This window comes from Scophthalmus maximus, chromosome 19 (assembly GCF_022379125.1).
Source record: "Scophthalmus maximus strain ysfricsl-2021 chromosome 19, ASM2237912v1, whole genome shotgun sequence".
NCBI lineage: Eukaryota > Metazoa > Chordata > Actinopteri > Pleuronectiformes > Scophthalmidae > Scophthalmus > Scophthalmus maximus.
In genome coordinates this window covers 6,872,501-6,897,251 of record NC_061533.1, presented here as the reverse complement: position 1 = coordinate 6,897,251, position 24,751 = coordinate 6,872,501, and the positions used below count along the sequence as shown (strand labels likewise).

At 40.7% G+C, this 24,751-nt stretch overlaps 3 protein-coding genes across 3 annotated transcripts; all 3 read left to right on the top strand.

The window, feature by feature from the left end:
- Nucleotides 1-1,963: 1,963 nt before the first annotated feature.
- On the top strand, nucleotides 1,964-12,365 carry mthfd2l (methylenetetrahydrofolate dehydrogenase (NADP+ dependent) 2 like). Its single transcript, XM_035641219.2, has 8 exons — nucleotides 1,964-2,150; nucleotides 3,870-4,054; nucleotides 4,315-4,437; nucleotides 5,077-5,229; nucleotides 6,757-6,864; nucleotides 9,277-9,369; nucleotides 11,293-11,418; nucleotides 11,827-12,365. Exons 1-8 carry the CDS (start codon nucleotides 2,008-2,010, stop codon nucleotides 11,940-11,942), a joined length of 1,047 nt encoding a protein of 348 aa, XP_035497112.1. The 5' UTR covers nucleotides 1,964-2,007; the 3' UTR covers nucleotides 11,943-12,365.
- Nucleotides 12,366-13,398: 1,033 nt separating this feature from the next.
- epgn (epithelial mitogen homolog (mouse)) lies at nucleotides 13,399-15,470 on the top strand. The gene is made up of 5 exons (XM_035641220.2): nucleotides 13,399-13,573; nucleotides 13,695-13,832; nucleotides 14,196-14,316; nucleotides 14,487-14,639; nucleotides 15,050-15,470. The coding sequence occupies exons 1-5, from the start codon at nucleotides 13,540-13,542 to the stop codon at nucleotides 15,102-15,104; spliced, it is 501 nt and encodes a 166-aa protein (XP_035497113.1). The 5' UTR covers nucleotides 13,399-13,539; the 3' UTR covers nucleotides 15,105-15,470.
- A 1,017-nt stretch (nucleotides 15,471-16,487) lies between these two features.
- Nucleotides 16,488-20,737, top strand: LOC118314537 (proepiregulin-like). Its single transcript, XM_035641059.2, has 4 exons — nucleotides 16,488-16,644; nucleotides 19,472-19,543; nucleotides 20,362-20,488; nucleotides 20,587-20,737. Exons 1-4 carry the CDS (start codon nucleotides 16,605-16,607, stop codon nucleotides 20,735-20,737), a joined length of 390 nt encoding a protein of 129 aa, XP_035496952.2. The 5' UTR covers nucleotides 16,488-16,604.
- Nucleotides 20,738-24,751: the final 4,014 nt, after the last annotated feature.

Below are 24,751 nucleotides of genomic sequence, written 5' to 3'. Positions count from 1 at the left end.
TTTTGTTTTAGGGGTGTTGTTTGTTCTGATCTTCATGCGTGACTACTTCTTGAGTCCTTGTTTTTGATATTTTTTTATCAGATTTATGATGCATCAACATTTTTCTTTTTCTTACGTCTCTTTCTCCACCGTGTTGGAATCCGATAATATGAAGACTGCGAGATAAATTGTTTTATCCTTACTTGAACAGTTACCATAGTGTCACCGGCTGTTTATACAGTACCGTGCTAACAATGGTAACTGTAAAAACTGCTGGCTCACATTACTTATGTTAGATCATACAGTGAATTAATGGAGCTTTTTTTGGCCTAATATTGGTCCTTTGTCTCTAAATTTGTTCTGATGAATCATCTACACAGATGATTCATCAGAACAAATTTAGAAAGATTGTTCTCAAGCGAACTACAGGATGTGAGTAACAGCCCACTGTGAGGCTCCCCTCTGGGCATTTAGGGTCTGTAGATAACCCATCATCTGCTTTAGATGACCACACCACTATTAAACCTCTCTATATACAATCTAATGAGGACCAATAAAGGATCAAGATCCAGTCAGATAATATACATACATGCGATTTGCGCATCATATTCTGATGAGACACCTGAAGCTAACTCTTTCTGAAATGTGAAGCACTTTACAGACACTTTACAGACAGACAATTCACTTACCGCAACAAATAATTTGCTGCCACCTTGAGGCAAAACAGGGCACAGCTGTGACACGCACCACTTTTGATTTTTTCTTTTTTGGTTATCGCCTCATCTGTAATGTAATACTGATGTGGCTGAACCTTGATTTGTTCTGAAATCACTTGGCTATGAAATTGGAACCCAAATAAGAAAGAACTCAAGAGTCTGAATGTCACTTAAATATACTGTTTATATAATATATACACAACAATATGCATATGCTTACATCTGAACAGAGCCTGGTCACCTGTATTTCCGATGCTTATGTTCAGCTAAGCTAACCAGCTGCTTCCTATTTGCTCTACAGACATCTTAGAAGACTCTCAGCAAGAAAGGGAATGTGCCTTTTCTCCAAAAATGTCTATTTCTTTAACTTTCTTTTGTAAAATGACACAACCCTAACACGTATCCTTTCAGTGATATTATGATGTGGAGTATTTCCTGTAAAAGCTGTGTACTTACTTATGGACAAAGTAACTCTGAGGGTGCCTCAGGGCAAAAACCTGTTCTCAGACGCCTCCACTTGTCCCACACGACACATCGCAGATGCATAATTTCCCCATGCAGGCACACGGACACGAACCAATACTCTGAAATGATAAGTTGACAAAACAATGAGATGATTAGCAGAAATTTGATTAGTAAATGATTAATACTATATTAATAGTATCTTCAGTGGTTCCAGCTCCTCAAATGTGGATGTTTGTTTGTTTTCCCTAATTGTCTATGATAGTTAACTCAGCATTTTTGTGTTTTTGACTGTTGCTCAGAAAAAAAGGCAATTTGAATATACATTCACCTTTACTTCAGGAAAAGAAAATGATGGCATTTCCAAAATTGTTCGACATTCTATACGTTAGGCAATACAATCAGTTATTTAAAAATATATATATTGTCAGATCTATTGATGATGAAGATAAATGTTGTTTGTAGCCGATGATTAAATAATAACAATTGACCGAGGTCTTTACAAGACGAAAAGGATAAGGCATAAGAGGCTTTATTGTAAGTGTACAACGAAATTTAGAGTTGTAGCTCTTGTAGACACCAGCAGCAATATAAAAACAGAAATCACAAGTATATACAAAACTAATAGAAAAATAGATGCATAAAATAAGAATTCTTCAATACTTAAAAAGATACAAGATGTGCAACATATAGAGGAGATGCAGTATGTCCAGTATGTGGTGTGTGTTCCTCATAGGACCATCCATCAGATATATACAGTATTGTGTACATTCTGCCCCCCCCCCCCTTCTCTGTTTCTCACGCACGCGCACGACGCACACACGCGCTCTAAGACCACACGCACACAAACATGGCGGCCTCGGTATCACCGCTACGCTCCTCCTTCAGGATTTGCAGCCCGCTAACGTTACACCATCACTGCTGCCGGCTGAAACTGCGGACGCACAGAAGATGCGACAGTCAACGGAGACACCTGCACCAGTCGGCGACGAGGTAAAAACCGGCGGCGGGTTTTAACAACGCCGCTGGGTTGTTGGTTTTTTCCCCCCCTCTCCCCTTCTTTCAATCTCCGCCTGTTACTTTGCAGAGGGGATGAATGAGCGACGGTCGGTGCAGCCTTCACCGGTGAAGGCGTGTGCACCGTCACGTGAGCCGCGGACGGTGATTGACAGGCGGCTTCACCGTTCACGGTAGAGAGGGCAGGATTAACGGACGTTGCTTTGGCGGAGAGGGTCAATTACTGGAGTGATTGCGGGCGACATTGCTGCCGACGAACCGGCCACATTAGCACAAGTCGCCGCAGTTTCCGCCGGTTGAAGCGTTAAGAGAACACACGGTCCCATTCGCTGCTGACGGACGACGGTCAGCTGCTGCTAAACTGTCAATATGAATCACCGAGGCTAATAAATTAAATTTAACACGCAGGTGTCCAATAAGCAAAAAGCATAAATAATGATTCCACTCGGCAGACAAGAGCAGAGTAACGTTTATTTGTCACCATGGTTACTATTTTTTTTTACGAGCTAGGTCATTTGCTGTGAACATGGGGGCATTGGCGTTCGCGCATGCGCATTACTAGCGCTCTGCACAACAGATGTTCAGGTGCATACCAAGCGTCACTATGAGAAATATTTAGAAGAACGTATTCACAGAAATGGAATATATTGTCCATAATTGTGTGTTCATATAGGCATAATCACCTGCAACAGAGAACCGATGTTTTTTGTCCACTTTGAATGAGTAAAATATAATAACATTAGGGGGACCCGACCTCCGTGTAAGTCGCCATATTTGCTACGTCGTGTAGTGCTACGTCGTGAGTTCCGGTTCCATTGCGACTCGGGAGGGTTGGGAAAAAAGCACCACCCGGACTTCCGCGGTCCGAGTTCCGAGGTCTAATGGAAACGCAGCATTGAATACGGTTATTGCAGAAAAATAAAATACGTTGCATTCGCGTTGAATTTCCAGTCCTTCGCGAAACCGGAAATGGAATTAGCGGTGCGTCACCATAAAGTGTCCCCTGACGGGTGCTCAGTTGGTTGCGGTTTGCAACTTTACTACCAGAAAGGTAAAAAAAAATGACAGACTGGGGCTTTAATGCCCGTTTTCACGTGACATTAAGTAACATTTGAAAAAAAAATGCGAAGTTAGAGTCCACATGTTTTTATACGTTAGTTCCATTTGTTTCACTTAGCATGGCCGGATCAGCCTCACTGGAGGCCCCAGGGCTGGCAATTTGTTTGTGGGCCCCTGTTGACCCCCTTTAACATTGACATTTTAACATGATAACCAACTGTACATTGTCATTGTCAAAAAAGTACTTACCCTAATCAAGTATGGTATTTCAAACCATGTCTAAGTCGTCTAACAAGTTTGCTGTGTGTGTGATGTTACCTATGACTTATTCTAATGTTAATTTTATTATTTAATCTATGTCATTTGGTTTGAAGCTGATGCTTTTGTCCAAAGCGACTTACAATAAGTGCATTCAGCCATGAAGATATTAACCAAAAAGCCAGAGTACATAAACATTTATCACACAGGCAATCCCAAATCTAACTTTCATTTACTATTAGAAAATCAACAATGAATCAATCACATTTAAGAAGAAGATACTTTATTTTCAGAATTGTCATTTATTTGAATTCATGTTCGACTTTTTTTCTTCTTTCGTTGTCCGTTTTTCAACCTGTATGATTTTATGTTTCCCAGGCATGCTGCTGTGGTGATTTCGGGGACAGAGTTGGCTCGTCAGCTTCACAGAGAAATCCAGCGCGATGTGGAAGAGCTGGTCGCTCAGGGCAACATGAGACCCCATCTCGGCGTGGTCCTGGTGGGGGACGACCCCGCCAGTCGTACCTACGTGAAGAACAAGACCCGGGCGGCCAGCATTCTGGGTCAGATATGAGAAGTGCACGCATTCCTGAACACTGTGTGCATAATGCGACAGATTTACAAACACGACTGCCTCAGGCCTTTTACAGTTTTAGGCATGCATGGATATACAGATACACATGGATGAACACATGCTTCATATGCTGAACTAATTAAATATCTTTTTTTTAACACAACTGCAAAATAAACATGCACATGGTTGGCAACGTTTTCAAACATGGAGGACGTGTTTGATGTGATGTCTATGTATGTTTCACTCCAGGTATTTCCAGTGATACAGTGGTGCGGCCCACCTCGGTGTCCCAGGAGGAGCTGTTGGAGCTGATTGACAAGATGAACCGTGACTGGAGGGTCAGCGGCCTGTTAGTGCAGCTGCCCCTTCCCGGTAAACACGGCCACAGCTGCAGTCGAGTTTTTTCGTCACTGACAGCCTTTGAATGACCCGACTTAAATCCTGATTTACCAAACACAAGGATCTCATTTAGGTTTGCCTGCAGGACACAGGCCTATTATACCACATGTATCAATGAATAATAGAAAACTGTGAGCTACTGGATCTGAACGGTTCACTTACGAACATTAACGCACATATAAAATACATAACATGCATTATTCACAACAAATGATAGACACATCTCACTTAACCCTCTTTGTCCCTTATCTTGTTTGGGATAAGTTCAAATACTGTTTTTTAATCTTGTCATACTCATTTAGATTCTTTTTTCAAATAGTTAATTTATTTATATTGTTCATTTACTGTTAATTTATTTCTTTTATAAGCCTATCAAAACAGCATTTGTATTTCGTTTGAAATTAATATTTCAGTAGAAAATGTTTGGCTGCGGTTAACTGTGGGAATCTGTGTCAAGAAAAACATTTATGGATAGACTGTGTCAAGCTAATTAGTGGCAACACTGAAATATGCTGTGTGTTCACAACAGCATGTTCAACAATTAGTCTTTATTATGTTTGCTTTATTATATTTTGTTATTGAGGATCTGTCCGACTCCCTCCCTTCGTTTAGAGCACATCAATGAGCGAGCAGTGTGTAATGCCATCGCTCCGGAGAAGGATGTGGACGGTTTCCATATTGTGAATATTGGGAAGCTGTGTCTGGACCAGAGATCCATGGTGCCTGCCACGCCTGCAGCTGTCTGGGAGATCATCAAACGGGCCGGTAAACCACCAAAACCACTTCAGCTCCATTTACTCATGACATATAATTAAAATCTGTTTTTTTGATATTTGTGTTTTGCCATGGTTTTCATGCTGTTTTTTTATTTGCATGTTTTATAAAATCTGCTGCACACCACTGATCCCCTAGAGGGCGTTAAAGACCTGTAAATTGATCAGAATATAGATGATTAGCAGTATTTCTCAGGGGCTTATGCACAGTGCAACCTTTGCCTTTTCTCTCTGCTCTTACTTTGTTGTATCATTGATAAATTATCAATCTTAATATTTCATGATTTAAAAAAATATTTTCAGTTTATTATTTAGAGTCATCAAAGTCCAATCTGGGGGCAATGGGAATAGCAGGCACATAAGTTCCTGTCCTTTCATGCAGGGACCACTAGATGGGGCATAACAATTTTCAAAACCTAAATTCTGTCATTCTCTTGACAAAATAAAGGAAGTTGCCAATTAAGAACAAGGGCTGAAGTGCTGCACCTAAAACAAAGAACCTATTGGAAATAGGAAATCTCGGAAATCTTGCTGCTGGTACATAAGACCGGAGAGCATGGATTTTGAGGGTCACTGATGGATATTTTCACTAGTAGCTGTCAGATAAATTTTCCCCATACCAGACGGTGATGAAGCAGCTCAGGATGCTTTCAGTGCATTTTGTCAAATATTATGAGGATTAATGAGAAGGGTTTTCACCTCTTGTTTCTGTATTAGCTGGACACACTTGGCTTTTTATCAAGGAGTCAAGTCAAAATCCTCTGTGATGTTGACTTCAGCAAAGAACATAAATCAATCTACTTCTCCACGGCCCATCTGTATGTGGTGGATGTTTTTAAAGGCTCATGCTCTTGTGCCCAATAAGAAACAATATGTGGTCCATAGTGATAAAAAAGACTCGAGGTGAGATATCATACCACAGCTGAAATAATGTGTTAGATAGAACAATCAGTATGTGTTGATCTATTCAGGCATATTAATTGTAACCCCACCGCTGCCCTTTGTTTTCAGTCTGTACCTGGATTTATTCAATGTGAAACTGAGGATGTTGACTGGGGAAACTCACATAATTCAAGAAGGAAATACATTTGTCTAAATTGACTGTACAGATTTTTGAACTTGTGACAATGGAAGTTTATTAGTTGACAAAATGCCTGTGTGTCATACAAATAAGCAAATTTCTCAGCACAACGAGATGTCTGTCTTATACAGACATACATATCCTTCCACTATTAATCACTTAGATGACTTATGTCTTGCCTGACAGTGTCACATGTGTAACAAAAACTGTGCTACCAGGCTGTGGTGCAGCTGACAGAATAACCTCCCTCCCACACGCCTCTGTGATCAGTCAAAGGTGAAATACTTACCTGGGCTCTCTGTGATATGTTTTGTAAATTTGCAGGGTTTTTTGTTCATCAAGTGATTATCACGTTAAAATTCTTTTTTGTGTGAAAATTTACTCTGTATCGGACAAAGTTTGTTGAAAATATTTCCCCCTGAAAATGTGTTTGTGCAGGTATTGACACAGTGGGGAAGAACGTGCTGGTTGCGGGTCGCTCCAAAAATGTCGGAATGCCCATCGCAATGTTGTTGCACACCGATCGTAACCATGAACGCCCTGGGGGTAAGTAAGTGTGGGGGTGTGTGTGTGTGTGTGTGTGTGTGTATGTTTTGGCACAGATGCGCCGGAATTATGGTTGGTTGAAGTGCTGCTCTTTATCGGCACCACCTTGGCCTTCCCTAAGGGAAAGTAAATGCTTGTGTCAGGATGTGATCAATACCTCGCCCTCAGAAAACAAACTTTAGTTGCCGATGCATGTCCTGCTGGAGGAGATCAAAAAGGAAAAATACAAGGGAGTGTGGAGGAAAAGCACTGGGCATTGTGCATCACTGGAGGAAATATCAACTTTCCTTATAAGGGTGTAAGGAAGAAGGTAGGAGGTTTGATGAGGTTGCATGGAATTTACTGCTTTAATGAAGCAACACAATATGGTTGGCCTGTATAACAGTATTACAGGTCAGATTGACACAGAAGTTCAAATAACTCGAACCCGCATGCAAACAAAAGTTCACAGCCCCTGTATTATAGGCTGAGTAAATGTTACTAAAAATACAAAAAGGTATATTAATATCAACTGTGCAGATAAGTGATGTGCCCTTGGGGAAAATGTCTTGTAAAAAAGGATCTTGGGTTCATTTATAAGTCGCTCACCTGAAATATACATACACACACACACACACACACACACACACACACACACTCTACTTGGTATGTGGCATGGCTTTGATGTGCGATGTGCTATGACTTGCCCCTTTCCTTCCCTCTCACTCTTATCTCCCTGAAAGCCCCATGCTTGTGTGCTCCTCATTCCACACCTCCATTCTCTGTCACGGTTCAGTTGTAACTATGCAGGATGCCCTCACACATCCTGGGGGAGCATTAGTGTTACTGTCGTCCTGTTGCTTATCGTCATTGTGCAACTATAGAGAAAATCAAAGGTCCTTACCCCACCACCACTTAGCACCCGCTGCACTGAGGGATGCATCAGTCTTAAGATGTGGAGTTGCAAGACCACATCCAAGAAGGGTTGAACTGAGGGGAAACTGGACTTGGTTCTAGATATTTGAAGAGGTTTCACGCTGGGGTCAGTGAGGTGAGCCCCGTTCTGGAGCGTGCACGACCTCGAACACTGATTTTACGGTCCACCCATGGCCAAGCCAGCTACCATGTCGTGACTGATTAGACCTTATCAGGAAGCGGACGTGGGTTTCCGGGTCACTGTCTTCCAAAAGTCTCCATCTCTGCCCGTCAATACTGAAACGCAACGCCGGCGTTTTCAAACCGAAACAAGGACAGCAGCCCTTCCAAAAGTCTCAGTTTGGAAATGCAGCCTGAATCACTGACAAACCAAGTGTCATCAATAACCTTCATATCGACCTTACAGAGGTTAAATACCAAGTCAGTCAGAATAGAAGAAGACTCTTAGTTGAGAGGTGGAACATCTTCAGGTACTTACAACCGAGTCCAGTTGCCGTCAGTCCAAGGAATGACCAAAGCAGACTCAACATTCATATACAGTAACAAAAATAATTTATTAATTACATTTAGATTAGCCAAAAACAGACCATTATACTGTATACTCTTTAATGTATTTAAAAAGTAAGCTGACCCAAATTATATTAACTTGTTTGCTCAAATATCCTCAGTGTTGTTGAGGCATGAACATGTGTTTAGGTATTGAGATATATTTTCCAAGTCAATAGAATAGACGTTAATGCAATTGTGTTCTCTATTTGCTGCAAAGTGACCGAAACATAATGTGATAGATGAACCATTATTGCCTCCTGTATAGGTTTTATGAAAACTGACAGGCCAATTACCATAATTATTCTAAAGCACCAAGATTCATGAAGCATAAAGATGTACTGATTCCATGTAGAGTCCACCTGTAATATTCATCAACAGGTTCTGAAAGCTTTACATATTACCTGCACACTTGATTGAAAACACATAAATGAAATGAACCAATTACAAAATGGCACCTATTTAAATGAATTGGAGCTTGTCAGGTGTAGAAAATGCTGATAAACTCGCTGAACTTCAGGTACATGTATAGATGAGGTTCCTCTCTGTGTGAGGTAGTGCCTCTGCTCCTTTTCCCCTGAAGGTTAATGTGATATGCACTAAGGTTTTCTCACGTCAGCAGGAGTGGTCTTTATTTTCAATGAGGCACTTCTTGGAAAAGTGAAGAACATGTTGTTGTTAGTCAGGATGGATCACTGTCAGCTGTTTTCAGAGGGACCGCTGCTTCAGCAGTAAGTCATTTTAATGTCTGTCCATTATCCTGAGTAACAATATTTCGGTTGGGTTCTTGTTTTCACCTACATATCCCACAACCTCGGCTCAGCAAACCAAAAATCGTCTGCAGGGTGAGACACCTCACCTTGAAGTGAGAGAGAGAGAGAGAGAGAAAATGTTGTTTTGTGTTTTCTATGAGTGAACCGAGCCAAAACAAAAGTCCTTGTTTCCTGTCAGGAGATGCCACGGTGACCATCGCCCACAGATGTACACCGAGGGAGCGGCTGAAGGAGCTCACCTGCCTGGCGGACATCATTATTGCAGCAGCAGGTAATCACAACCCTTGACTCCAGTAAAGATCGTCACTGTCCATTTTTTTTTTTTAACATTTTAGAATTGACTACCATGTCTAATACTGAGGCTTTCAGAATTATTAATAATACAACATTATTCACGGGGTATCACAACATATTCAACAGCTTTTGGGCTGCAATTAACAATAATTGTGAGTAGAGCTGCAACAGTTAATCGATTCATCGATTGCTTAATTAATCGCCAACTATTTTGATAATCGATTAATGAGTTCAAGTAGTTTTTATGACAGAAAAAAAGTCAGAATCTCAGATTTTAGCTTCTTCAATGTGAATATTTTCTGATTTCTTTGCTCCGCCATGAAGGTAAACTGAATATATTTGGCGTGTGGAAGAAACAAAACTTCATCCTGGGGTTTGCGGAAACACAATCTTAATTTTTCGCAATCTTCTGACATTTTATGGACCAAACAACGAATCGATTAATTGAGAAAACAATCGACAGATTAACCAATTATGAAGATAATTGTTAGTTGCAGCCCTAATTGTGAGTATTGATTAATCTAATGTATAATTCATTGTTTGGTCTATAAAATGTCAGAAATTAGTGACAAATGTCCATCACAGTTTCCTTTATGACCAATATGATGTCTTCAAATGTCAACGTTTAGTTTACAATGTTTTCACAAATAAGAACCTGGACCTTATGAATGTTTGGCATTTGTGCTCAACAGAATTCCTTAAATGATTAATTGATAGATTAGTCACGGATTCAATATTTTTGATTGACTCAAAATTATTATATATGGCAGTAATTTCTTTTGATATTTGGGATCAACAATTTCTCTTGAAAACGTTTCAAATTGTGGTTTTCCACGAGCTACAAATGTGCGTGGTTTATAAAACAGATTACAATTAAAGGGAAGTGATCCTACACAAGTGTTACTGAAGTGGTCCTGGCTTTCAGGTGTACACACACACACACACACTCACTCACTCACTCACTCACTCACTCACTCACTCACTCACTCACTCACTCACTCACACTCTGCCAACACTGTCAGATGCCTTTTCATTATGTTGGACCCACCGCTCTGAGGATTATGTGGCCTGTTAATGCAAGAAGGAGGGAAGGTTGTGAATTGCGAAACCAGCCCTTACTTGAAGAGATCTTGTCGGAATCGAAACGATCAACTCTAAAGTTTCAGTATATTTACTTGTCCCTCTGCCCAGTGTGTGTGTGGTCGTGAATTCACAGTCATCCGTTTTCGCTGGAATGTGAGATCATTAATCAATATCTGTTGCAAAGCTCTTAAGTAACAGAATGCCTCAAGGGTGCCGTGTTGGCTTCCCTTTCTAATTAATGGACTTTTACCTGATGACTAAAAGCTGCCCTACGGGAAGAGCCCTTCACTTTCTTGTCAGGATGTGGTGAAGATAGAAATGTTGAGGAACCGGCAATACTTTCAGTTAGATGGCAGTTAGACTCGGGGTGTATTGCCCAACTTTCTAGTGATAGATTTGAAATAGGTGTTGGTCAACATTTAGTCCGCTGAGCAATAAAATGTCCTTGAGCATGTGTACCAGGGTTCAGTTACCAACTGGGCAAAGCAGCCTGGTGGCTCAATACTCCAGACGTCCATGTGCCCCCAAAACCCCACGATTCACTGACCTGGAAGTTTTAGTTAATTCGAATAATTGTCGGGAAATATCCGAAACAAAAGCACAATGTCAACAGACGCGATAAGTCCCATATGGGGTGTGTACTGCTTTGTTACCTTTCCAACCTTAATTCTTAGAATTCAAGTGTTTTTCAGCTGTTTTTTGCTAAATCACTAAACCTAGGGCCGTATAATTTGCTTGGAATCATATTCCCATTTCCCTATGACAACTAATAAAGCATTATATTATGTCCTAACTGTAAACTCCTCCTTTGGTACAGGTGTTCCCCGACTGATCACAGCAGATATGGTGAAAGTGGGAGCAGCCGTCATCGACGTGGGCATAAATCGCATCCACGACCCGAAGACAGGAAAACTCCGGCTCATTGGTGATGTGGACTTTGAGGGTAAATAATCAAAAGTTCCTTAAAATATCAACTGCATCTTTTAATACAATTACTGTAACAGCATTAAAAAAAAACATTTTTTATTCATCAACACCAAAATTGAAATTTCATTTGACAAAACTAGTATATTATATCAAATTTCCAAACTACTCTTTATATGTTTGACCTTTATATCCCTATACTAATCTGTGAAAATATATAAATTTGATTGACACACACTTAAAAGGTTTCCTAACGCTGACAGATAATATTTGGATTCCCCCTGAAATCCAGACTCAGTTTAGCACATTTTATGTTGTCCCACAGAAATGACAGGATAAGCAGACATGCTTGAAGCTGGTTACTGTAATAAAAAAATGAATATTTGTTTGACCTTTACTGACTCTGAGTCAACTGTTTGACTTGCAGGAGTGAAGGAGAAGGCAGGCATCATCACCCCTGTGCCTGGAGGTGTGGGTCCGATGACAGTCGCCATGCTGATGAAGAACACTGTGACTGCTGCAAGAAACGCACTGATGCATTGAACACAGACACAGTAGAAAGTCATTAATTTTAATGGATTGCAATAGAATACAATATGTTTATGCATACATACATACATCGATGCATCAATTTCAGGTATACATACAAGCACGCACGCACGCACGCACGCACGCACACACACACACACACACACACACACACCCACCTTGCCAAACATTTAACACACTTTTTAATTTAAAAACCCCATGAGCTCAAGACTCCATTTCTGCTGGGAAAGTTATTTTGATATATTCTTTGTTTATATTTGTGCATTTACTTGTTTAAGTTATTTATTTCAGAGATCACTTTTTGTGACTTTTAGATTCATATTTTTTCTACTGAATTAGTTCTGATTAATTTTCGAACATTCCAGATGCACTGGAAAAGGAATAGTGAATAAAAACAACAACAATGTCGTGCCAATACCACAATCTCACTTTCTTTGTTTTAGCTGTTTGAAGATTAGGTCGACAAATATTGAACTCCATCTCTCATAACAATACCACCCTGCCCATTTGAGAATAACCACCTCCACAGTCACGTTTGCTATTTTGAGTGCACTGGTGCACTCACCGACAATTAGGGCAACATGCAGTGCACCACAAGGAGCCAGATATTGGCATATTCTCTGTTTTGCTTTCCTTCATCTTTCAGCCAAGCCAGAAACACCACAGCTGAGAATCAAATCCATTTCTCCGCAGTGATTCACACACCAAGTTCCACTCGAGTGGCAACCCCGCGGTGACGTCAGCCACCGGTTTGTGAATTGCCCCTTTTGAAAGCCTTGAGTTTATCATTTTGGCAGCAACAAAAACTAAAAAGACCATATTTGGAGGTGGGGAGGGTGGGCTCTGACGGAGAGCTCATCCACTGCACGACTTCCATCTGCATCCTGCGACAATTGGTCAGCACTAGCTGTCAATCATGCTGTGTCCACTCGCCAATGCGCACCGTGCTTTACCGTCTGTTTTACTCTAAATTGGACCATAATTTACAAAATGAACATCATGCTGTATATTGAAGAAGACTTGGGACGAGCGATTGAACCATTAACTCCTGGGGAAAATTATCAGTTTTTCTATTATAATCTCCTCGCTTCTCATGTCATACCGTACATACATTTAGAGACACACACGCACACAAAACAATCCTGTCAAAAGCTTCCTTTTGTCGTCGCCCCCCCTGAGGATATTGAGGCTTTTCCCAACACCTGCTGTAAGTGTAAATGAAGCAAAACTGTAAAAGAGGTATTTGAGTGGAACTATCTGCCGAGGACATGCGTGGGTTCAGAGACTTCCAAAGACGAAACCACAACCACAAAGCCTCTGGGTAATCACATGTCCCCACCACCACCACCATCATCATCAGCCTTCAGACTTTGTCTCTGCATGCCGGGAGTTGCTGCGAATGAAGGAAATGATGCAGATGGATTTTTGGAAGGAAAAAAAAAAAAAAGAATCTTCGGTTCATTGATTGGCTGTTGAAATATTTGCCGAGGTTGGGAGAACAGTATATAAGCTCTGCAAATACCTGTTGTTAATCACACTGCTCGCTCGGAAGGAGCTGATTACATCGGACATCACGCTGCCAGAAGACGAGATGTTTACACACAGACGGGCAAACCTGGAGACGGGTAGGTGTCCACTTTATTGTGAGGTGACAACATTTTTATTCAGTGATGAGGAAGCAAAAATAAACCACATTCACAGTAAGATCTAACCTTTTTTATTTTTTTTACCTCCATGCTTTTCCAGGGCTCCTCTCCTCTGTGGCAGTGCTCATGGTTCTCCTGGCCACGACGGGACAATCGGCAATTCTACCCAGCAACCTCCAGACCACAGCAACTCCTCCTGCCCTGTCAAATTCATCTCTCACCACGCAGATCAACAACGGTGAGTGTCCTCCGCCGAGTTTTGTGTCGGCGGGAAGGAGAGCAGCGTCACACTTAATTAATCATTGACTCAACAGAAATCTAGGGAACCCAAAAAGGTCCAAAATGTCCCGGGGCTTCAATTGATCCGTTAAAAAGTATATTTGAATTTTAAAAAAAAAAAATATGTACAACATGATTTCTTTTCATGTTCATGTTTTTCCATGGTTTTATCATCTATCTTTTAATGTTTCACTCCTGTCGATTCAGTCAGTCACTGATTAGGTCAGTGATCAACTGATTGACTGTTTGCACCATTGGCCCCCTACGTGTTTTTGTGTTACAGTGTGATAATCCATTGTGATGCTACTTGTTCCGTCTGCAGGCAGCGCCGAGGGACCCCGGGTTCTGCGTTCACACAGATCATGTGGCGGTGGATATGAACATTTCTGCGAGAACGGCGGCGAGTGCATCTACCCCCAAGACACTGACAAACCTTCCTGCATGTAAGATTTGATAAGGAAAACACAGGTTGTGTACGCCCACTAACCTGTTTGCATCCTGATTATGTTTCAGTTGTGGTCAGTGAAAAACTCATGCCTCATGTCCACATGCGCATGTTGGTTCGTGTTCACCTCTGGAATGCACTCACATATTCCCCTGTCTGGTTCCACAGCTGCACGTCGTCGTACGAGGGGCCTCGCTGCCTCATCTTCAGCGACTCCACTCGCACTCTGCCGGAGCTGGAGCAGCTGATCGGCATCATCTTTGGGGTAGCCGTGCTCCTCTTGGTCCTGGCCATCGTCATTTACTGCTTCGCCTACCGGAGGTGAGAATCTATCTACTCTATAGGCTTTTGTTTGTGTGTTTGTTATGGAGGCACTATGGGGCAGAGAAATATTATATCATAGAACCACAAAACATTTGATCTTTGTTTTAGAGGACATTCTCAAATAGAAACTAAGAATTTGGACATTCGGGAACAATTCCCCCAATAGCTTTATTTAGATATTGAGACCTAGTGAAAATATTCCGCTTTACTCTGGATATTTTTTTTCTTCCTTATTTCTTAACCTGGGCCCAGCAGTCGTCGTAAATTTACATCCAACAAAATTACGTATTTCTAGTGTTGTTATTATCCAGATGTTTTTTCCAGTTATGAGTTTGATTTCTTTTTGCATTTCACTTTCAAAAACTTCTTGAAGTTCTGACACAGATGTTGTTGTTTTTCCCCCCCAGGTGTGTTAAATCAGCATCTCTGATAAAATCTCCACCATCCGAGACGTCAGAGTGACACTCCCTACAGCTCACCGTTGCTCCTCATCTCCACCATCATCGCCACCATTCTCAATGCTAACACTCATAGCAATTATGAGACCGATAAAGCTTTTTGTACAAGGTCAAACTAAACAATGTCAGATGTGTTTGGGCCTTTTTATTTAAATTTTTTAAAACAGGGTCAGATATCAATCATGTCAATGTCCTTTAAAGCCCGAGGGCGAGAAAATGTGCCTATTTATTGTAATTTAGAATTTAACTTATTGAAAGTGTTGTTAATTTAAACGTCTGTAATACTTTTATGGAAATGGATATTTATATGTTGCCTGAATTTCTGTGGGTCAAAGCTCAATAAACACAAACATAGCTTATTGGTAACTTAGTCATATGAAGTTGGAGTTTTTGTTACAAAATCATTGGTTCTCAAATTGGGAGCCGTTCGACGGGAGATACTGTAGTCCCCATTAAGTGATAAATGATTTAAACTAAATTATTGAACAATTAAGACAAAACAAAATGGAAAAGAGGGCTTCTATTATAAATGACGTGTATATATAGAAATATATTCTATCAAACACCATGCGGGATAAATAATGAGACTATAGAGCAACACAAGATCATTTCAAGCTTTTACTTTTTAGAAGAAATATTTTCAAAATAAGATACAGCCGTTTAACATACTTATAGAAAATCTTAATAAAAGATTTAAGGAATATTAAGTACATTTAATTCATAGCTTAGCAAACGTATTGCACTTTATTTTTTCTATTTTATGCTACTCTATATATTTATACACCACTGCAGATGGAAGTGTTTCACTGCACCCCATTTATTTTTCAGCAATATAATAATAATAATAATATATAGGTTGTATGTAGCGCTTTTGTAGACACTCAAAGATGCTTTATTTAAATGCATTTTTTTAAAATTACTGTATAGATTTGTTTCTGGAATGTTCCCCCCCCCCCCCCCATACAAAGCACCAAATATTATGGACTGTTACGAATAAAGTATAGTTTTGTGCCGATAATACTTCTGAACTTTTATTCACGCAGGATTTGGATGGAGGAGTTTTTACTCTCTGTCTTTCATTGTGGAATAACTTGGTTGCTTTTTCCATTAAGAAAGAAAGAAAAATCGACATGAACTATTCTTCCTCCACCAATTTCCATCAGTAGTAGAGGGGATGGCATGTGTGTGTGTGATGCCTTCAGGGTCTGTGATTTTATTTGGAACTCTGGAGTGTGAAATTGTCTGAACCGCTGGGTGTGTCACCACACCCAGCCCACAGGGTGAGTACCCATTGGTTTACACTTTTTTTTTTAATCTATCTGCCCCAAACAACCCCCCCCCCCCCCCTTCTTTTCTTCTTCTTCTTCTTCTTTTTTTCTTTTTACCTCAAAGTTAATTTGCTGGATCGGAAGCGTCTCTAGTCTCTAATCCAGATTGGCTCACAGCTCACAGCTCACTGAGCCTCGATCCTGTCCGCGACCTGTCGACTGTTACTCTCTCAGACATGGGGAACAGCAAAGCTTCAGCACTGCTCTCACTCATCGGTAAGATCTTTTCTTTTCTTTTCTTTTCTTCCTTCAATGTTGGACTGAGAGAAACTCTGTAGACATTAATGTATCAGTGGTAATAATCTTATAATAATACAGCACATGTTTAGATTTTAAGAGACATACAAGTGTGTATTTTGAAAGTTATCTCCTTTTAATTGTCTATTAATAGTTTTGTCAAAGTTTCTTGTGTGTGGGTTTATTTTTCTCTTTAGATGTTGTTGTCTTCTGTTACTGTTTTTTGTTTGTTTGTTTACTTTAATATTTTTTTGTTTGTGAGTATTTTAGCTTTATTAGCTATGGTGATGCATATATATATATATATATATTTTTATATTTACAAGTACATTTAGGTGATGGTACTTTGGTACTTGTGTACTTTTTATCGACCCAAAAGTGATGTAGGACTTTTCCTTATTGGATCATCTTGAGGTATTGCTGCTACTACACAACATCATACTGTTACTCAATTGCGCTTGACTTCATGACATTTTATCTGACAGCTAACAAAATACTCCAGTAGAATCCTGAAATCAAACAATTACACAGGACAAAGTACTGTATTATTAGGGAAAATGTTCTTGAATGAGAAGCAAATACAATACAGAAGGTATTAATTTTGCAGAAAGAGAGTATTTTAGTATTTTACTCTTGCTGACATGCTGATACTTTTACTGAAGACTGTTAAAAAAATTACTTTGGATTACTTGGATTTTACCAAGTAATATCTGATTTTACTCTATCACCATTTGTTTTATTTTTTTAGTGTTTGTGTCTGAAGTAATATCAGAAATCAACATGAGTGGAAATTTTGGAGTCAGATGAAGGACTTTGCCACATACCTGTGTTAATGAGGTGACGCCCATGCTGAGCCCAGAGCCCGAGGGAGGCTGAGGGGATGTTGGCCATCAAACCCTGAATGGAAGATTTATCATATGAAAGCACATACGGTCTCATTAAATCTGTCATCTGCGTATCTGCCATTTACCTGTTGTCCGTAAGGAGGAAACAATATATTCTATTTAATATTATTATCTTTGTAGTGCCCAGCATTGGAGGAAGTATTGGGGGAAGTACTACACCTAAACCTGACTTCTACATGTAAAAAAATACTCACTTAAAGTCCTTAGTTTTAGGTAAAATAAGTACTATCAACAAAATAAGTAATGTGGTCACCATGAAAGATACAGTATAGTAATAATTATGAAGTGCAGCTGGTTTTTCACTTCTTTATGTGCGGTTGACTTCACCTTTTCATGAATGGACAGACAACTTTGGACCCCACTGTAGTTTGGTCAAATAGTTTCCGACCTACAGGGGTGGGACCCTCTCCAGAGGGTCACTGGAGGAACCTGTGGGGCCACGAGATGATAACTGGGCCAAAGAAGAAAATCATGATATTTTCCCCTTAATTGAAATATTCACGTTAAGTACTAGTACCACAGTATGGTACAAGGCCCTGATATTTTTTTTTATTATCAGGACGTGCTTTTGCTGTGTTTACAATCAATACCAATTCAAAAATTACTTCTACACTAAACCACCTCAGAGTTTTGTAGTTTTGTTTGCAGTTTAATGCAAGTGTCAGCTTTATTCTTCTCTTTTTTTTTTTTGATAATAGGTAATCCATTACGATGAGAGTTTACCACAGATAACCTCTCCTCCTTTTACTGCTCTCGGTCATGTGGCTCCTGTACAGTAGATGTGTTATGTTCCTGCTCGCCTTCACCCTTCGAATACACCCTTATTTGAATGTACGTGTTAACTTATTCTCATAAAATGTGAGAAAAATACACCTCAATCCCTCATTTCAGTCGACATGACAATCCCAGCGATACCCATCTCGGTTTATGAGACCATTAGATGCCTCATTGGAATGAGTCAGAGGCTAATGATGTAAACGGGCTGATAGGACAGCGGGTCATTAGCTGAAAAGAAAAAGTTTCTTCGTCACCACTTCCAGCTCACATCCACTGTGTAAGTGCAATCAGCCGCACGAGAAACACCCAACAACCAGCGTGCGTCCTAGCGCTGGAAATATCTCCGCGGCCATGACAACAGGCGGGAACAGAAACCCGGAGGCCAGGGTTTTTACAGCCGGTATCACCCGATTCATAACCAGCCATAACTGGATACATCTCGCATCCAGATTGGTGTGTTATTTTCTTCTGTCCTGCCTGCAGGAATGTGGGCGTCTGCAAGTGCCGCATGTTATACAGTCGTGCAGGCAGGTACATGCATGTGGCCCAGGCTACATGAGCCACACCACGTCATACCCCAGTTGGGATGGATCCTCTCCATGGTGTCTTATCACACTCAACAAACAAATATTTGGGGTTTCGTGGACTAAATGAGAGAGATAATTATCTCCTTGCTCACAGGAAATGTCCTGTTGCAAGTGGTTATTTTATTTGTAAAGCAAATTGATTTTTTTCCAGCATGTTGATTCTACTTCTCATTGTTAATCTTTGCTTTTTTGTCTGTTTCTTTTTTGGTCATGTTATGTTACATGACATTTACATCCGCATAGTTTCTCTGTTTGCTTGTCAATAGTTTTTTATTTCACTAAGAGCATGTCTTTTTCAGAATTTCCTCCGATAATTTGACTTTTCTTGGGAAGTGTTGGAAAGGTTTAAGTTTCCAGGCCCTTAAAAATAATTCACAATAAGCTATTTGAGAGGGGGAAGTCACTTTTTAAAACTGCCAAAGAGGTGGGGTACCAGACGTTCTGTTGTCACTCAATGGGGACATAAAACTCAGCGTCCATATGAAACTGACCTCACATCCAGTGTGATTAAACAGACGAATATTCTCTGTTCGACAGGTTCTCTGCTCATGCTGCTTTGGCCGTACGCACTAACCAAGAGTGTCTCAGCCAGCACTTCTCTATCTGGAGGTATTCACCACGGCAACTGTTCTTATTGATTCGTGCATGCAGTTTCATAGGAGTTTCATCCTTTACTGTGCAAAAATGAATAATTCCAGGTTTTGTAAAACATATGGGATGTTGTTCTCTTGATAACTGCAGATGATGTCATATGCATTCAGTTCAATGTTCAAAGTTCAAATGCCAAACGTTTGCTGCTACCACAAGCTTGATTAATTAACTAATAATCAAAAACAATTGTTACTTGCGACGCTTCAGTGCTGATTTTAATTTGAAGGTGTTTAAATGATGAAGAATTAAAAAGGGATATGTGTGGCACACTGTTAGCTTTTTTATATAGCTCACATATAAAACCTCAGACAACAATGAAAAATTGCCCAACACAATATCCCAGCTCAACAGATGTATTGCTTTTTCAGTCAACATTATTAAATTAACTGTAACGTGAGACATGGACAAGAAGTAAGTTGTTATATCTGAGAACCTGGAACATCAAATGTTTGCCATTTGTGTACGAAAAATGATTTAACTGATTAATCGTCTATCATAAAATAAAAGCTGATTGATTTTCTTTTGTTTGACTTTACAGATTAACGAACCAATTGTTGCCGCTCTGAAACCAACTTAAAATATTAATAATGATTTTCAAAGATATTGCTGATTCTGCAAACCTCAGATCCCAAATGAGAAAGCTCACTTATTAGCTAATGGCGTGGAACAAAGCAAATACAGTTTGATTCGTGAATGTGCGTTCCATCCGAGGCGGCCCGCAGCGTGGACATGATGCAGAGTTTCTAACAGCTGGTGTCGTTGGTGGTGTGTGTCAGGGCAGGGAGAAGAGCGCCCTCATGTGGTGAAGCGGTCCACGCGTAGCTGCGACAGCACATTTGACGACTTCTGCCTGAACAAGGGCCAGTGCATGTTTCTGGTGGACATCGATGAGCACCACTGCAGGTACGACCCCCCCCCCCCTCTCTCTCCGTGTGTGTGTGTGTGTGTGCGCGCGCGTGTGTGTGTGTGTGAGTGATTATGTTTGACTCTGTGTGTTGCAGGTGTGACGTGGGCTTCTATGGCCCCAGGTGTGCCAACCTGGAGCTGGTCACTCAGCCAATGGGAGACGGGCAGATGATCGTCACCGTGTTCTGCGTGAGTCTGCTGATCGTGGGTTTGGCCGGAGCCCTGTACTTCTTCTGCAAATGGTGAGGCGTCAGTCCCGGGGATGAATTTGTTTGACCGTTGTTAATCCGTGTGACTATATGTACCTGTATTTTTGGGGTGTGGCTATAAGGAATTCCAATGGGACCATTTGAGGTTTTTTTTAATTTTCAACTGCTCCTTTTTTTTCTTGGCACTAAACAGCACAAACACACACAGTTAGAAAACAAGCTGGCGAACGGCAGGTAAAGTACAAGGTAGTGTAATTGAGGGCCTCAGTCTCACTTCCTGCGGACACCACAGATGTGTCTTTGTTCCTATGAAACTAATGTTCAGGTTCGCTCGGGGCCGCGCCGCAAATTGGAGGGTTCATAGACGTCTGCACCCTTTGATGACGGAATCTGCGTCGCGCGGGGAAACTTGCAGACATTTCGTACTTGTGAAGGTGGAAAGTCGAGCGAACACCATCTTAACATTCACACTTTCTGATCACAGGTAATGGCCATTTATCGGCCCCTAGCTCTGTTGCCACTTTTGTCCCCGGGAGTGCAATGAAAAGTCAAGTTTTTTTGACCTTTTCATTACAGGTCAAATCCATTGTCTACGGCGTCTGAAACAGATTCTTTTCCTCTTTTTTTTTCTCCTCCTGCTATTGCACTTTGCTCTTGGCACATGCAAATTCAGCTGAAAAGAGGTGTAGTCATGGAGTCTGAGGGTGACTCAGCCTCGCGCTCTTTCATCATGTATTTCAAATTAAGCCCCTCGTGACGTCAAGTTCGCCTCGACATCCTGTTTCATGCAGGGACTCGTCGAATCGCCGGGGATGATTACGATCTCAAAAGCATTCTGTTTGGACACCGAAACTGCATCAACCTACGGAGTCGACTGGTGCCTGTTGAACAAGAATAACTGACGTGCACTTTTTTTTCCCAACCCCCCCCCCCCCCCCCCACACACACACAGGTATAAGAAAAACAGAGGATCACAAAGGCGTCCCGACTGTTTACAGTGTCTCACACACAAGCCCACGGCATCCGCAGAGAAGGCGAACCGGGACTTTCCTCAGTTTTCAAACGGAGTGCATGTCAACAGAACCGTGACGTCACCTGATGCGCTACACTTGCCTGCACCCGGTGGCCGGTTTACCGGATTGTGCCCGCTCCCGATTCTGTTAAGTCGCGGGGCCCTGCACCCCTTTGTCAAGCAGGCAGATCGGCACAAAGAGATTAAAACTTTGGATGAAACCGCTTTGTGAGTGGCGGCGATTGTTGTGTCCCGCTTCACAGGTTCTAGTGTTTCAGCGTCCGCGGTTCTCACGGTTAAGGGACGATGAATGGTGAGAAACACAGAGGTAGTTTCGTGATGGGGTCACAAAGAGGGGACCAATGCAACTTCCAATCCTGTGGAGTGATCCAAACGAGTCAAACTATAAAACTAATAAAAAAGATGAAGTCTTCAGCATCCTTCTGCCCCTCTGCTACCGAATTAATTGCCGAAATGCAGATTTACACTGTTTTCTTGCTTGTTAAACCTTGTTTTTAAGTTATATCTTGTGTTTCTGCCTGGTTTAGCTTTTATTTAATTTAATTTATTGTCGCCTTTTTGCCCTTAACGCCTTGACAAATATTACAAATGGCCACATTTGTCAGTATTGCTGCCGTCAAACTGGCCACCGAGTGTTTCTGTGTTAGAATCCTTGTTTTAGTAAGAAAATATTCTCATTTTCATAATAATTTATTCTAAAGTATTAATGTATACACTGGAATGTTTTGGAAACTCTGTACCTGCTACAAAGATGAAAACATCTTGATTTTCTTGGTAAACTCCTGGATGAATTTCTTTTCTTTTCATGTTTCAATGCCTCTGTGTGGTGTTACTATGTGAAGGGCACAGCGAGAGAGGCTTCACATTCTTCTCACGTCTTGAAGAAGTTTTCACATTTTTCTTCCATGCGATCAATAGTTAGAAAAATATGTCTGTCATGACACAACTGCTGACCAAATACTTAACGATGACTGTAACTGTTTGCATGACATTTTTGCAATTGCAGTGCAATTCCAGGAAGACTCGTTCAATGAAATGTAAATTAAATCAAATGTATTTCATATTTACAGGGTGTAATCTTCTCATATTATTACTCGCCTCCTGTGAATATTAGTACGCGTTCATCGAAGGTTCTCTGCTCCAATAGCACTGAATTACATTTGACGTAAAACTGAATCATGATGTTGGTTTACAGCTGTGATTAAAGACTGAGGGTGTAGCTTCCTGTAATGTATCCTCAACGTCTCCACTCCCTCGCTGTCGCTTTACACAACTGAGAAATCATTGATATTAGTATGAATGATGGTTTGACCTGTGCTTTTAATGCTTTGATGAATTAAAACAGCAGGTTACCACTGGGCCTTACAATGTCCAAAAATTAAGAGAGGAAACCCCCTTTTTGTTTCTCCAGATGAGAGGGACACACAGTGTCTCAGCCTATGGTTCATCATAACAAAATATTATAACTTCTCAAGTAAATAGCCAAAAACTGAGATCAAGAGTTTTATTGGGAAGTGAAGAAGGTTGAATTTGCGAAGTCACATTCCAATGAAGGTTGGTGCACTTGGTATAGAATCATTAACTCTTGTTGTGTGGCACAAGATGTTTCGTAAGAAGCAGGTTTAGAGAATTTGTGAGCAACTGGTTTGATATGTTTAATCAGTCAATCAAATATGATTTGTATAGCCCATATTCACAAGTCACAATTACCACTTTAAAGAATGTAACAACTGTAAACGTTCTTACTGTTTCACTGTCCAAACACACACACACACACACACACACACACACACACACACACACACACTCCTTTACACACCCAAAAGCGTCGAAGAATCTGAAAATTATGACTCCACAGTGGGCAGGATGAGTGATTCATGGTGGTTCTCTCTGTTTGCCTTGTTTCGCACGAGAGTGCTGCACAGAGACGGCATGCCAGACAAAAGGTACGGCAGGTACAATGATCCTCCAGATTAAACCATAATTACACAGGGATTGTAAAATGAAAAGTTTGTCACCCTGTGTGCATGGCATGGCCAGAATCTGGGTAGTGTTCAAAGCTATTTTCCCAAGATATCTCCACAAATAATAAGGCCAGGGAGACAATCTGAAGCTTATGTTGATCAGAAAATCACTCCCCGTCTCAAGATGTCATATGAAAAGTGACGACATGAAGAAGTATAAAAAAAAAAAGAAGTCATGCAGAGATCAAAAATGCATTTTCTGGGCATCCTACAGAACAGTGAACAAGACCCAAAGCGAATGTGGATAGAAACATGCTTTATGATAATTTGGTGGGGATGATGTCATCACAAAGAAATTATCAAATTGCATTATTACAATAAAAGAAATAAAAGGAATATACAGCGTGTGCAGAGAAAGCATCGCCCCTCCGATGCTTTTCATTATTACATTAAATGTTTGCATTTATCTCTTTTGTAACTTTACTTTTCCCATAGTTCAGAGGAACTCCTCGTCAACAGTCAGATAAAGATATATTGTATTTGATACTTTCACAACTGTGTTAATCATCTGTTTACACACTAAAACACACTGAATGCCCACAGCAATTCTGACAATACATTAATTAATGCTATAAACAATGATAAAATATGAATTTACCGCTTAATGCCAAATATTTGAAGCTTGTGTAATGCAATGCGATATTTCATGTTTGTAGTACGCCGGTGGTCATCTCTCCCAGTGAGAGCAGTGTCCGGTGTCAAGTTAACCAATAACACCATTATAGTCCGTGCACCCATCATTAGTGCTTCAACCAGAGTCAATGAGCCATTTCTAACACCTGACTCGAGCGTCGTGATATGTTCTCTATGCTAATGCACGGCCGTGAACAAACATAAACATTAAATCAGCTGCACACACACACACACACACACACACACAAACACACACACACACACACCAAGACCCACAAACGCGCCCACTCAGGGGTGTGGTTTCCTTTTTTTTTGTTTTTCTAAATTTAAAAAAACGTGTGGATAAAAATACCCGGAGCAA